At 38.2% G+C, this 14,459-nt stretch overlaps 1 protein-coding gene across 7 annotated transcripts in view; it reads right to left on the minus strand.

Moving 5' to 3' along the window:
* The window catches only part of MDM4 (MDM4 regulator of p53), a 73,316-nt gene that overhangs the window by 34,010 nt on the left and 24,847 nt on the right, over positions 1–14,459 (minus strand). For 5 of the 7 annotated variants that reach the window (XR_002327662.2, XM_078156386.1, XM_021002915.2 and 2 more), the window contains 2 exons: positions 2,514–2,623; positions 86–160 (listed from right to left, as the gene is read on the minus strand). Coding sequence is in view for 6 of the 7 variants with exons in the window: in XM_078156386.1 (XP_078012512.1) it covers positions 86–160; positions 2,514–2,591 (153 nt within the window). In the remaining variant the exon portion in view is untranslated. Of the gene's footprint in view, positions 1–85; positions 161–2,513; positions 2,624–2,920; positions 2,940–14,459 lie in introns of those variants that run through there. The other 2 variants (XM_021002917.2, XM_078156387.1) reach the window with 2 other exon arrangements.

The raw sequence follows: 14,459 nt of genomic DNA on the forward strand, positions 1-14,459 counted from the left end.
TTGAAGTATTCTTGAAATGCGTTAGAGAATTAGTTGACTTCTATTTTTTTCTACAAGTTAATGTACAAGAGGTCTAGACGCTTACCTCTTTCATTGTGAACATTTCACCTTGTGCACCAGCTGCTTGCAAAATCTTTAGCAGTGGCAGTTTTGGTCGTACCTAATAAAGACATAAATATAACCTGCTATTTACATTTTAGCTAAAATTTCATGTATATCCTGAAAGACATACACAAATATGGGAGTCTCTCTAAATGCCTAGGAAACACTGGAAGTTATTTCTTACACACAGACCATTACATTAGCAACCAATAATATTTATTCATTGTCCTTACGAACATGAAATACATTTGTCCTAGCATTTTCCCTTCAGAAATTTATGTTCCCAAAATAAAACGTTAGTTTCGATATCCATCTATTAAGATATTTACTCATACATTTTAAAATAACTTTCATCATTTAAGTGCATTTTATGCATCTAACACTTCTGAGGAACTGCTCTTTTGCATAACCTCACTTGAAGAAAAGGAACGCCAGCCAACTGGAGACTTAAAATTCAGGTAGGAGAGTAGTGTGATACAGGAGTTAGAGAGCCAAGCACAGATTCGGGAAAATAAAGGATCGAGGGGCAGCTAGGTGGTGCAGTGGATAGAGCACCAGCCCTGAAGTCAGAAGGACCTGAGTTCAAGTCCCGCCTCAGATCAAACACTTGCAATTGACACTTAAGAGCTGTGTGACCCTGGGCAAGTCACTTAACCCCCAACTGCCAAAAAAAGAAAAAGAAAGGATCAAGTCTTGCCTCTGATACATATTGATTGGATGACCATGGCAAGGCCCTTTAACTTCTCAGTGCTGCCAGATACATCTCTAAGGTTAAACTGCAAAGCAGGTGCCAATCTAAATTAGTTGAAGAAGCTTTCAATATCAAAGAAATCACAGATATGATCCAAAAAAAAAATTAATCAATTTTAAAAATTAAGAAACAAAACATTTTCCAAAGTAAGTTAAATTTTTAAATACCAGTAAAAGGGCTCTTTTTGGTTGATCCACTGGCTATCATGCTGATTTAATAACAGCTCACTATATGGTATTTTTTATCATGACCTCATTTAATCTTCACAATAACCCTGTGAAATTGGTAGTATAAACCTAACACTTACAAATAAGGAACGTGAGGCTCAGAAAAGTCACTACTCAAAAGCAGTGAGACTCTTTTAGATTCCAAATCCAGCATTCTTTCCACTATGTTAAGTTGCCTACACTTCCTGTACTGCTTAAGACAAGACAGTAAATGCTCAAGATGAGGATCCCTTTTCAATGTTACCCACCAATGTTTTGCTGATCCAAAATGTCCAAATTTTCTATAATCTGATTAGGTCAGTAAAGGATATTATACTAAACTAAATGTACTTTTGACATTTTTTTAAACTTTCATATCTGCACAGTACAATCTGAGAGTTCACTAATTTTCCTATAATCTCCTACTAGCTTAATACTTTGATTTACCTTTTTTTATTTTAAATGGATGGACGAACAGAGTTACTGATGGCTGTAACAAAGACATCCTTCTCTTCTTTCTCCAGTCCCTTCTGCCACTGGGAAACATACTCCCAGGTAAAAAAGTGAAAGTAACCACATTTTTTTAAACAAATAAGCTTGATTACTATCATAATGTCTCTAAATGCCAGATTCAAATTGTGAAATAGTTAACCTGTAAGTTTTCAAATGTCTATTCTGTCCAATCTAGGTGGTATTTTTCCTAAGCAAAAATTCAAGCCTTTATCTTCAAACTGTCATTTTAAAGTTTTCTCTGGATTTCTTTTCATTGTTAAATTGTAACTAATCTAGATTTACTATACTAAACTATAGAAGAGCAAAAAGGCAATAGCCAGAAAAACAGTTGGGATAGTGGTGGTAGTAGGCTGCTGCAACATGCTACATATCTTTGCCAAACTAGACTGATCAGTAAAAGCCTAATTTTGCCACTGACTTCTGTGCCTTTGAAGTATAAATTTCTTATAGCAGAATATGAAGACATAGCCTCAATAATAAATCACAGTAGTTTTCAATTAAACTTTAATTATCAAATAAAAAAGAATCAATGACTAATGTCCTTATAACACCTATTACTTTCATTAAGAGCCGAGTACTTCACAGAGGTACTAATAAATAAAAAAGGAGTTGGACCCTAAGCTGCAGATGGAAGAAAGTAAACATGCTGGACAACCTACTCCTGAATAATCCACAGAAGACTGTCTTACCACATTAGCACAATCCTTACATTCAGAAAAACATTAGCTTTCAAATTATTTCCTTCTTTAGTAATCAAAACATTTTTACTTAGTAGTCAACTCAAAGTTATGAGAGCCTAGAAAAATTGGTCACGGCCTCCACAAGATGTGTTTCCAAAGCAGTTCTGTAGAGAATGTTATCACCAGTTAGTTCAGTTCCCATACTAGAGCTGCAGATCTTCTTTAAAGAGAGAGAAACAGAAATACCCAAAGGCAATTTACCTGATTGACTTGTCCTGGTGAAATTCTGCAAGCATTTTCAGATGCTGAACAATGTGCGGCAGTAGAAGACAATGACATTTTGGCAGTGAAGTTGCGATCCGTAGGTTTTACTGGAAAAAAGAAAAAAGAAAGTTACTCAAAGCATTGTAGACTTCCTAAATTCAAAAACAGGTTAATCACATCAATTTTTCAAGATATAACAAAAGAAATATCCACTATCATTCTAAAATAAAGGCAGTTCCAACATAAGCAGTCGGTGTATCTATCCTGTCTGAATGACTTTCAGGCAGGCACATGCCAACAAGTAAATCACTGACACCCTCTCTCAGGTAATTTTGTCTGAAGCAAAAAACAGGTTCACATATAATCCAACCTCCACACAACATTCTAAAACTAAATTATTTTACCTTCAAGTCCAACTCACATATCATGCCTTCTTCCCTGAACTTCTCCCCTGTCTCTACTTGGTTCTTCCTCTCTAAGCTCCACAACACCCTCTTCAGTAGAAGTTACTTAGATAAGGATGCTAAAGTATTTCAGCAGCACTTAAAGAGAAATCTCCAGAGACAAGTTAGGACAAGTCTTTGAACCAGGTCATGGGAATGTGAGTCAAGACAGTTAGTAACAGCTTAGTCAACCTTTAAGAACAATGTGAAATCCAGTCACAGCAAAGGTTACAACACAAATGAGTCAACCAAGAATAAAGTACCATCAACTCTTGATTTTTCATGAAGAAAAATGGCATAAACAAATCCAGGGATGATTCACTTTTGCCTAATTTCCACTACTCCCAAATTTTTGTTTTTATAGGGGTAAAATGCTCTACCTTAGAAGCAGGTAGTTTACCTTAATGAGCGAGCCTGCCTTATGTTCACTGTCTGACAAAGGAACTAATCTATCAAGGGCATATTTAAAGAGTCAGCAGGGAAAATACATAAAAAGGTTAGAAAATCTATCACAGAAAAATCAAGAATTGGCTAGTATTCACAATAGCTGGTTTTTTTTTTAAGGCAGGTGGGGTTAAGTGACTTGCCCAGGGTCACACAGCTAGCAAGTGTCGAGTGTTTGGTCTGAGGCCACATTTGAACTCAGGCCCTCCTGACTTCAGGGCCAGTGCTCTATCCACTGTGCCACCTAGCTGCCCCCACAATAGCTGTTTTGATGAACTACACTTAACACCAACTATGCAGAATAGAAATGATCCTCAAAACAATTTTGCAATGAAAACAACAAAGATAAATGATTTGTGTGCCAAAAGCACATTTATTTCTTAAGATAATAAATAAAACACAAATTCATTGCCATATATTACTGTACAACTGCCACACAATACAATAAAACAAATATAAATTAAGTAGAGAGTAGGAACTAATCACTGGGGGAAATAGGGAAGAGATTTGCATAAGAAGTAGTACTTGAAGTGGAAGTGAGAAGGGATTGTAAGGCAAGTACCACAGAAAACCAGTACAAAGGAATACAAGACATAAAATGGGAGTTTTGGAAGTAGCACATGGACCTACTTAGTTGGACCATAAAGACAATTAATATGAAATACTTCAATAGACTATGAAGGGAGATTAATGTGAACTACAGTACATCTAGAATGGCAGGCTGGAAAGCAGACAGACTATGAAGGGTTTTACATGATAAGAGGAGAGTATATTTTCCTCTAACAGCAACTGAGAACTACTGAAGACTCTTCAGTAATCAAGTGTGGAGGATAGAGAAAGTGATAAAAAGAAAGGAGATCAATGGGGGCAAGAAGTGATAAGGGTCTGAGTTAGGGAAGTGACAGTATGGGTAAAGAAAAAATGACAGGTCAAGAAGAGAATCTAGGGACAGGTAGGTGGCACAGTGGATAAAGCACCAGCCCTGGAGTCAGGAAGACCTGAATTCACATCCGACCTCAGACCAAACACTTACTAGCTGTGTGATCCTGGGCAAGCCACTTAACCCCAACTGCCAAAAAAAAAAGAGGAGAATCTACAGAATCTGGCACTTGACTGGAGTTCAGTGATGTGAGAGAGTGAAGAGTCCAAAATGGTACCAGCTCGGGTGGAGGAAGCAACTTAATTAAGCACAAAGGGCAGAGTCAGCCTAGACACTTTGGCTGGGTTCTGCTTAAGATAAACTAACAATAGAAGTACACAACAAAGGAGATTTGTGCTGGAGACATTGAGGGATCTAGTCCAAAGACATCTGAAAGAGAGAAGGATATATCAAAAGCTTGAAAAAAGTTATAGACCACATTGCTACCCAAAAAAAGCAATCAAGATAATACCGCTTTCTCATTTCTATAAAATCTTTGTGGAAAAAACCTATATACCTATTTCCACTCTCTCACTTATCTTCAATCTCTCCTTGTCTACTGGCTCCTGCCTACAAACACGTGCCCAATGTCTCCCATCCTCAAAAAACCCACAATTGATCCTTCCATCCCTGACATCTTTCCATATCTCTCCTATCTTTTGTGGCTAAATCTCTTGAGAAAGCTATTCTACAAGAGGTGCCTCCACTTTCTTTCCTCTTACTCTCTTTCTAACTTTCTACAGTCTGTCTTCTGACTTCATCATTCAAAGAAATGTCTCTCACTCTCTCACTACGTCTTTAAGATACTACTCTCTCCTGGTTCTCAGTCTCCTTTGCTGGAGCTTCATCCTCCACAGCTTTGTCACAAGCCCTCTTTTCTTTTCTACTATACTATTTTGCTTGGTGCAGTTCCCATGGGTCCAGTTATCATCCTTTATGCAGTTAATTCTCAGATCTATTTATCTAGCCTTAATCAATCTATTGACTTCCATCTCCAAATGCCTACTGGACAATCTGTATACATCTTAAAGCTAAAAATGAACATCATATTTCACCCATTCCTAACTTTTCTATTACTATCAAGAGCACCATTTTTCCCAGTCATTCAGGCTCAAAATTTCAGTGTCATCCTTAACTCTTCACCTCACTCTCAGCCCTACTCCATATCTAATCTGTTTCCAAGACTTATCAATTCTACATTCACAACATTTCTCATAAATGCTGAGTTCAAATAAAAGAATAATAAATGACATTCTACTGGAATGTAGATTCCACTGTACAATTCCACTGTACAGATAAGTAAATAAAAAAGGAATTTTAAAGGAAGTGGGAAGAGCACAAATACCTAGAGGAATAAGGCAAGAACTCCCACAGGAAGCTTGAGCTGAGCTAGGGGGTCCTTGGTGATTAGCAAGCCTGGTTTCCTTGTTATATGTACATCTCCAGCCCCTAACATAGATGGCGGGCACTTAACAAAAATGCTTGCTGAAGTGATCTGAATCCAGGAAACCACTCCCAAGAACCTCAGCTTTCAGTAAAGATCCTGGCCCCTCTCTGACCTATACATACAGTTCTCTGGAGTATAAAGGAGTAAACCCTTAAAAAAAAATTTTAAGTGCCATGTGTTACTTCCAGGGAGCAAGGCAAGGATGGGGGAAAAAAAGAAAAACAGTTGAGGTTTCATCCAGCTAAGCCCTAAGGCTGAATGGTGGATGATGTAATGGTGCCAGCAGTCACCTTATTAATAGGCAAAAACACTAAACTGAGTCAAAACATCCGGATCCTATTCTTTAGAATAAATGTCAACACCAGTAAGGCACCACCTGTGAGCATCATTTTTCCTTATCTGTAAATCAAAAACACCACCTAATCCATCTGCCTCCCCAGGTGCCTGCCTCCACTGACAATGCATCTGAAACTTAACTACAAGGTACTGTAGTTCAGGTATTAGAACAAAAGAAGTTTAACAGGAAATAAGGTCATAAAGGGCTGTGTAATGAGTATGAGGCAGAAGCTAGTAAGGCAATGAGAATCAAGCTGGTCCCATTTCGGGCACTGTCTTAGAGCTCCCTGTAAACTGACCGTTATTAATCCATTTTTAGCTGAAGACACAGCAACTAGATTGCCTACTGTGTTAGCAGGGTATAATGGAGAGAGCCCTGGATTTGGAGTCAGAGGATCCATGTTCAAATGGCAATTCTGCTTCTTACTGTAGATGTGATCTTAAACCACTTAAGCTCTCTGGGCCTGCTTCCTCATCTATAAAATAAGAGGCCTAGACTAGATGCCTTCTGATGTCCCTTCTAGCTCTAAATTTGTGATTCTTGTGATCCACAATAAAGACATTCAGTCACCAACATTCCCACCACAATAGCAAGGAAGACTTTCTTAAAATGTCTGTCTTTCCACAACATTAATACTAGCTTCCAATTATAAAGCTAAAGGACTTTCTATACATTATCTCAGATAATTACATTGAGGCATTCTGTGATTATTTATATTGAAGTGAGGTTGGAACCACCATCCCTTAACATTTTCCCTCCAGGTATTGGCTACGCTTAATCAATCAGTTGGAATGGTTTTGGTCACATCTATAACCCCAAATCTGCATAGCTTTCTCTCTCATAAAAATAGATGTGGCACAATTCTCAACCAGTTGGGAAATTAACATTCTTTCCTACTTATAAACACAGTGTTTACCCTATACTATGAGATCATGAATACATTTGAATATTTGAGCACATCTGGCCTGATTAGCTCCCCTTCTCAGCAAACTTAAGTGTTTCTGTTTCCTCCAGGATAAAACACAGCATATCACCTTAAACACACATTTTACAAAATTCTCCAAGTTGCCACTTGTTTGGTGCTTGCAAAAGGCCCTTTACAACTCACAGATAAGGAAAAAAAAGAAAAATCAAGCCTCCCTTCTCAGCAGGAAAACCTGGTCCCTAGGTAGAGGACACACGGCATAGAGGGCAGTGCGCTGGTTTTGGAGACAGCACTCAAATTCCACCTCTGACACTTCATATCTATGGGACCATAAACTAGTCACTTAACCTCTCTGTAAGCCAATTTCCTGATCTGAAAAATGAGGGATGTGAGACTCAATGACTTCTAATATCCCTTCTAGCTCTAAATCTATGATCATGTCATGCTCATGACAATATATAGGTGATATGAGTGCTACTACTGTCTCCAGTTCCAACCAATAAACTCTAGAAGCTCCCTATTGCCTTTAAGATCAAATATAAACTCTTTTTCGCCACTTCTTCACTGGCTCTTCACAATGTGGCTCCATTCTACTTTTCCAATCTCTCTACCATCCACCCAGATCTGCAACAAACACTGACCTTTCCACATACTCAACAGCAGCTCCTGGAGGAGATAATAGGTTTAAAATCCTGTGGACTTTCATTTTCAAGTTTTTAAAAATAAGCTAAAACTGACCTAGTTACTATTACTGAGTCAAGAAGTCTTTATTAAGCATCTGTGTGCCAGGCGTTGTTAAGTGCCAGGGATACAAGGACAAAAAAGGAAACAATCTCTGCTCTCAGAGAGTTTACCTTCTATCAGGGAAAATAACACAAACAGATTTCTATGTAGTCATGGAATAAATATGTAGAAAAGAAATACAAGGTAGTCAGGAAGGAGCACACTAGCAGTTAGGGGGATGAGGAAAGGCTCTGTGTACAAAGTGATGTACTTCAGGGACATCTTGAAGAAAGCGAGGGATTCTGAGGCAAAAAGGAGGAGGAGTATGTTCCAGGCATTGGACAAAGCCAGTGCAAAAGCACAAAGACAGTAGATGAAATGCCATGTGTAAGGAACCGAGAAAAGGCCACTTTGGCTGAACTGTGAAGTGCAACAAAGGAAGTAATATATAACAATAAGGCTGGCAAGATAGGTTGGGGGAAGGCTGTCATGAGCTTTAAATGCCAAAGTTTTATCCTGGAGGAAACAGAGAAACACTTAAGTTTACTGAGTAGCGGAGCTAATCAAGCCAGAAGTGCTCAAATATTCAAATGGATCTGTGATCTCATAATTTAGAGAGTTCACTCCAACAAAGCAAACCATCCATGACTGCCTAACCTGGGCAACTCTCATCTATGCTCTCTCAAATGTTATGTGTGTAGATGTACTCTCCCGTGTGATCAGGCCATGTTCTTTCTGTCTCAGTTTGTTGATGACAACCTATTCTTCCTTGTTGATTTTATGTTACAGCCTCACACCTACCATGTGCCTCTTTGCTGGCCTGTATGATACTCATCTTCCATTCTTCAAAGGTAATGGTATTTCCGGCCTTGCTACAATATTGGTAAAAACATTTGAATTGAAAAGATGGGCCCCTGCTGCTGTCGGAAGCTTGAGAGTCTGTGAAAGTGCTATGTGGTATCTTGAAAGCAATCCAGCCTGCTCTTTTTCTTCTTTTCAACTCTGGGCCCAGCTCAGTATCCATCTGTCTTCTGCTCCAGATATGCAAAGTATTGGACAAGCTCTACAGTGTCCATCCAGATGCATGGTGAAATCTGGGCAATAGACATTCTTCATTGATTTGGTCTTTGTTGTGTGGCTGGACAGGTCAAACTCCTTTGATCAATCACAGATCTCTTCCAGAAGGTTCTGCAATATACTGGAGCTCGATGCAATCAACAGTATCACTCACAAACAGGAGTGTTCGGAACTCCTCATAATCCAAAAGGAATCCCCCAACCTGGACTATACACTGGTTCTCTTGTATCATGGTGATGAATATTTTAGCTAACATCTATCTTTCCATTTTATGCCTTACTTCATATTTACTATGTGAGTCACTGAACATGGTTACTTCTATTGTTAGATCTTCATTCCTCTTGAATGATTTTTTTAGGGTTTTTTTTTCCTGTTTCGAAATTTTACTGGATCATCTTGACAACCCTCCCAACCTCTCACCAGAGAAGGCTAAAATCTCTCTTTCTCTCTCTCTCTCTCTCTCTCTCTCTCTCTCTCACACACACACACACACACACACACACACACACACACGGAACCATATAATACATGCTTCCATATATTGGTTCTTTCTCTGGAGGTGGATAGCATCTTCCTTCATGAGACCTTTGTAGCTGATATGAATGCTAATAACTTAGAATAGCTTAGTCCTTCACAGTTACTCTTCAAACAATATTGCTGTTACTGTATACAATATTTTCTTGGTTCTGCTCATCTCATTCTTCATTATTTCATGCAAGTCTTCCTTCTTTTTCTAAAATCAACCTGACCATCATTTCGTACTGCACATTAGTATTCCAACACAATCATATACCACAAATTACTCAGCCATTCCCCAACTGATGGACAGTCCCCCAATTTCCAGTTCTTTGCCACCACAAAGGGAGCTGCTATAAATATTTTAGAACACACAGGTTCTTTTCCTTTTTCCCTGTTCACCTTGGGCAAATTTTGCATGATCTTGATCTATGTATGGTAACAGGAGTAGTGATGGTAGCAAAGTGATGGAAAAGGAACAAAGAGAACGAAGAATCACCCAGTTTCTATGCCATCAATCTTTGTCTGACTGACGATGAGATTCTTCTCCAGTAATCAACAAGTGGACATGATGTTGGAGGAGCTAAATCAAATCAATCTTGACATTCTTGTCATAAGTGAAATCAGAATAAGGAAAGGAAGAGCAGCTTGAAGGTACTCCTTGGAGCAGCAAAAAAGAAAAAAAGAGAGAGTTGGTAGAATTTGTTTTATAAAACTACAAGAAATATGTTGTTATCCATGGGACATTTGACCAATATGTATTCTAATACATATGAATATCTGCAAAAAAGATCATGACAATAACTGCACCTTACTCACCAAAATCAGTTACTAAGGATGAAGTGGTAGAGAAATTTTATGATGAACTTAGTAAGACCCTTCAAATTGAATGAAAATCATGTTCTAAATTCTTGGTGACTTCAATGCAAAGGTGGGAAAAGGTCAAGATGGAGAGAATTAGATGGGAAAATATGCCTCAGAACAAAGAAACAAGAAAAGCCAAAGGCAAAAAAAAAAAAAGAAAGAAAAGTCAAAGGCTTGTAGATAATGATATGGAAATTTCAGGTCTCTATACCAAAAAACTTTCTTCAAAAAAAAAAAAGACACACTAGATTCTAGACATGGTGAGCACTAAATACCACAAAGAATGACAATGACTACATTTTCACAGAAAGAAAGACTTCTGTACACAGGAGTTATCTGAATCAGCTATCTGCGCAGCCAGAACAGTGACTTGTCAGAGCTCCAATCAAAATACTAATAAAGAGAAAAGGATGTGATGTATAAAAAAATTTAAACCTGTTTTTTAACAAGCTACTGAAAATCAAAAAGGGAAATGTACAATAAAAACAACACTGACACCAACTATAATAATTTTATCTGAAAGTTAAAACCAATGTAAATTAATTGCTACAAGACCAAGAGTTCCTAAAGCACCTTACTCAGAACACATTTGACTTATGTTCCAGAGAGAGATTGCTACCAAAGGCAACACTATGTTAGCATATGAACTCATCTGAAAAATCTTGATGATGTACAATCATGAGCAGTGCCATCTCATAAAACAGAAAGAAGCAGTGAAGGGTAAAACCAGTCTAAAGAAAGCTTGGCAAGCTATCCAGCAAAGTCATCCCAGGGACCTTTGAAGAGGAAAATGGAAAGAAGATTACAAAGAGGGGGAAAAAAAGCAGCCAGACTGGATCTAGCAGATATTGAGAAGATCCATGCTGAAGGCGATACAAGTGTGAGAATATCAAGGGAATGATTTACAAGGTATCAAAAGCAGGGAAAGGTTCCAAAAGTATAGAAGAAACAGACTTTTTTCCCCCAATGGAACGGATAGTGTACACAACACACAGGAGCAAAAATAATACCACAGCATTCAATAAAGGAAAGACTATTCAATAGAAAATGCTGAGAAAACAGTAAAGCAGTCTGAACATAAGACCTTAGCAAGGTAACCTCGAAATGACACATAACTTAAGACATAAAAGTGTGGATGGAAAAAGCATTTCTCAAGCACCTACTATATGCCAGGCACTGTACTAAGAGTTTTATAAATATTATGTTATTTAATCCTCACAACAGTCCCATGAGGTAGGTCTTATTGTTATCCCTATTTTACAGTGGAGGTTACAGGCACACAGTGGCAAAGTGACTTGCCCAGGGTCAAGCAGCTAGTAAGTGTCTGCTGTGGACTTTGAACACTGGTCAGCACTCTCCTGGGCTACCTAGTGGCCTCTTAAAGACATCATCCTACCCAGACCTTTTAGAGGAGCAAGGAAGAAATTGACCTCTTACGTTTATAGATAGGGAAGAGTTTATGAGGAAACAAGGGACAGGGAAAAAAAATCACAAAGACAAAATGGTCAATTTGATTATGGAAAATTAAAAGATTTTTCCACAAACATAATCAATGAAATTAAAATTAAAAGGGAAGATAACTCAGAAAAATAAATTTGTAACATGTTTGTCTGATAAAGGCCTTACATGTGAAATATATAAGGAACAGATCTCAATTTGTAAAAATAAGAACACCATTCCCCAAATTATAAATGGTCAAGGATAGCAACAGGCAGTTTTCTAGCTATACCCAACCATAAGGGAAAATGTTCCAAATCACTATTAGACAAATACAAATTAGAACAAATTTCTGAAATTTCACTTCACACTTGTCAGGCTGACAAAGATGACAAAAAAAGAAAGATGACAATTACTGAAGGGACTTCTGGAAAACAGGTCCACTAATGCAAGGCTGGTGGAGCCATGAACTGGTCCAGCCATTTTGGAAAGCAATTTGGAACTATGTGCTTCACTTTACCCTAGAGATATCTAAGAAAAAGGAAAAGAACTAGTAATGAAAAAATATTAACAGCAGTTCTTCCTTGTAGTAACAAAAAACTGAAAACTAATGGGGTACCTATCTTTTACAGACTTGCTAAAAACATTACGGTATATGACTGTAACAGAATACTATTACACCATAAGAAAATGATGAAATGAACAGCTTCAGAGAAAACAGGGAAGCCCTGTATGATCTAATGCAGAGTGAAGTGAGCAGCACATCTGCAGAATAAACATATATAGAATTAAACAACAGCATTATAAAGAAAAACAATTCTGAAAGGCTTGAGAACTTTGACTAATGCAATGCGATGACAAAACACATCTACAGAGGACTGAAAATGAATCATACTACCTACCTCCTGAAAGAAAGAGGATAATGGGGTTGAGATGAAAAATGAGACATATATTTTTACACATAATCAATATAAGAATTCACTTTAACTATGCATATTAGTTTTGAGGGGTTTTTCCCCCTTTCTTTTTGGTTTAACTGGAGGAGAGATAGGAATGAAAGAAAATAAATTCTTGTTGATTTTTAAAAATTAAACTTTTTTTTAAAAATTTTTTTAAATGTGAAAAAGCATACCACCAAGGTTATAAACCTGGAAGACTGGAAGGAAAGTTTGTTGAGAAAGGGTTTGGGGAGGTGAGAAAAGAACGCTTTTTGGCACGCTGAGTCTGAGGTGCCCAACAGGCAGTGATGTGAAAATGGAGCTCAGGAAAGAAAATAGGGCTAGCTATATACGACTTGGGACTTTTCCCGCACAGAGATGATAATTTAACTTAACCTATGAAAGCTGATGAGATTACCAAAGGAAAAAGAAAAGGGTCTATAACAGGTCCTATGTAGTTGATCCAGCAAAAGGAAACTGAGAGGTGTTCAGTCAGGAAGGGGAAAAAAAATAGTATCAAGAAAATCCAGAGGGACAAGAATACCCAAACATGATCAACCATGTCAAATGCAGCACAGAGGTGGAGAAGAATGAGAAATGGGAATAATGTATCATATTTGGCAAGTGAGATAGCACTGGAAATTTGGAAAACCATTTCTGTTAAGTAATGAGGATGGAAACAAGACTGAAAAAGGTTGAAGAGTGGGAGGAAGTGGAAGGAATGAGAGTAGACAGTTTTTCCTAGGAGTGTGGCTGAAAAAGGAAGGGGATATAGAAATATAGATCCCTCTCTGTATGTATGTGTGTGTGTGTATGTACACACACATAGAGAGTATGTGTGAGCTCACTAGCTTGAAGTGATAATAGAGTCTAGTAAAATTCTGTTTTAAGGAAAGAGGAGATGGAGCTATTTGGAGGCAGAAGGAAAGCAAGCAGCATATAGTGAAAAAGTGAAGCTTAGAGAGAAAGGATGGTTGAGAAAGCAATGTACTAGAGAGGGCGGAAGGGAATCAGGGGCACAGGAAGTGGGAATGGCCTAGCAAGGAAAACAAGCCATTTCATTATCAGAGACTAGAGGAAAAGAGGTCCTTGGATGATGCCAAGGTGTTTTGAAGTGAAGTTTAAGGAAGTTCACAGTGACTGGCCTGAATTTTCTCAGAAAAGAGGTCCTCCACTGAACTGGTAGTGAGAACCGAAAGGCAAAAGACTTGAAGACAGAAAGGTTTCTAACAACTTCTGTGAGAAGGGAATTAATTAGGCTGAAGAATACAAGCACAGCCTGGCTGCTGTGAGGGCCCAGATGAGATTAGCAGTGTTCCCAATCAGCTCATTTATGTGCCTCCAGCTAACTTCAGCAGCAGCAGATAAGGAGGGGAGAAAATAGAGCATAGGAGTAATCCTAGGTTGGGATTTGGCCAGATTATCTCCCATCTCTATTCCTTTGCACTGACTATCCCACACGCCTGAAATACTTTCCCTCCTCAACGTCCAATTCTTGGAAATTTTAGTTTCCTTCAAAAACCAGTTCAAGTGCCTCCTTTTTCCAGAAAAAGGCTGTTCCTGATCCCTTGACTGCTAGTGCCTTTCCCTATCTACATATTATGTTTCATATATACATACATATACATATTTCTCATCTGAGACTCAAAACAATGTCTAGCAGATGAATAAAGTAGCTTAGAGAAGTCCTGACACCCTTAGTAGGAAAACCAATGAGTGACAGAGGTCAAATCTGAACCCAGGACCAACTCCAAATCCAAAGCTGCCTCCAATTTTCCCCACAATCTCATCACCCACCTTTGTACCTTTATGGTGGCTTAGACCCAAGCCTGGCCTCTCTAACTCAACCGCATCTTGTGACTTTCTTCAAAAG

This window comes from Phascolarctos cinereus, unplaced genomic scaffold (assembly GCF_003287225.1).
Source record: "Phascolarctos cinereus isolate Bilbo 61053 unplaced genomic scaffold, phaCin_HiC Scaffold_5;HRSCAF=322, whole genome shotgun sequence".
In the NCBI taxonomy this organism is placed as follows: Eukaryota; Metazoa; Chordata; class Mammalia; order Diprotodontia; family Phascolarctidae; genus Phascolarctos; species Phascolarctos cinereus.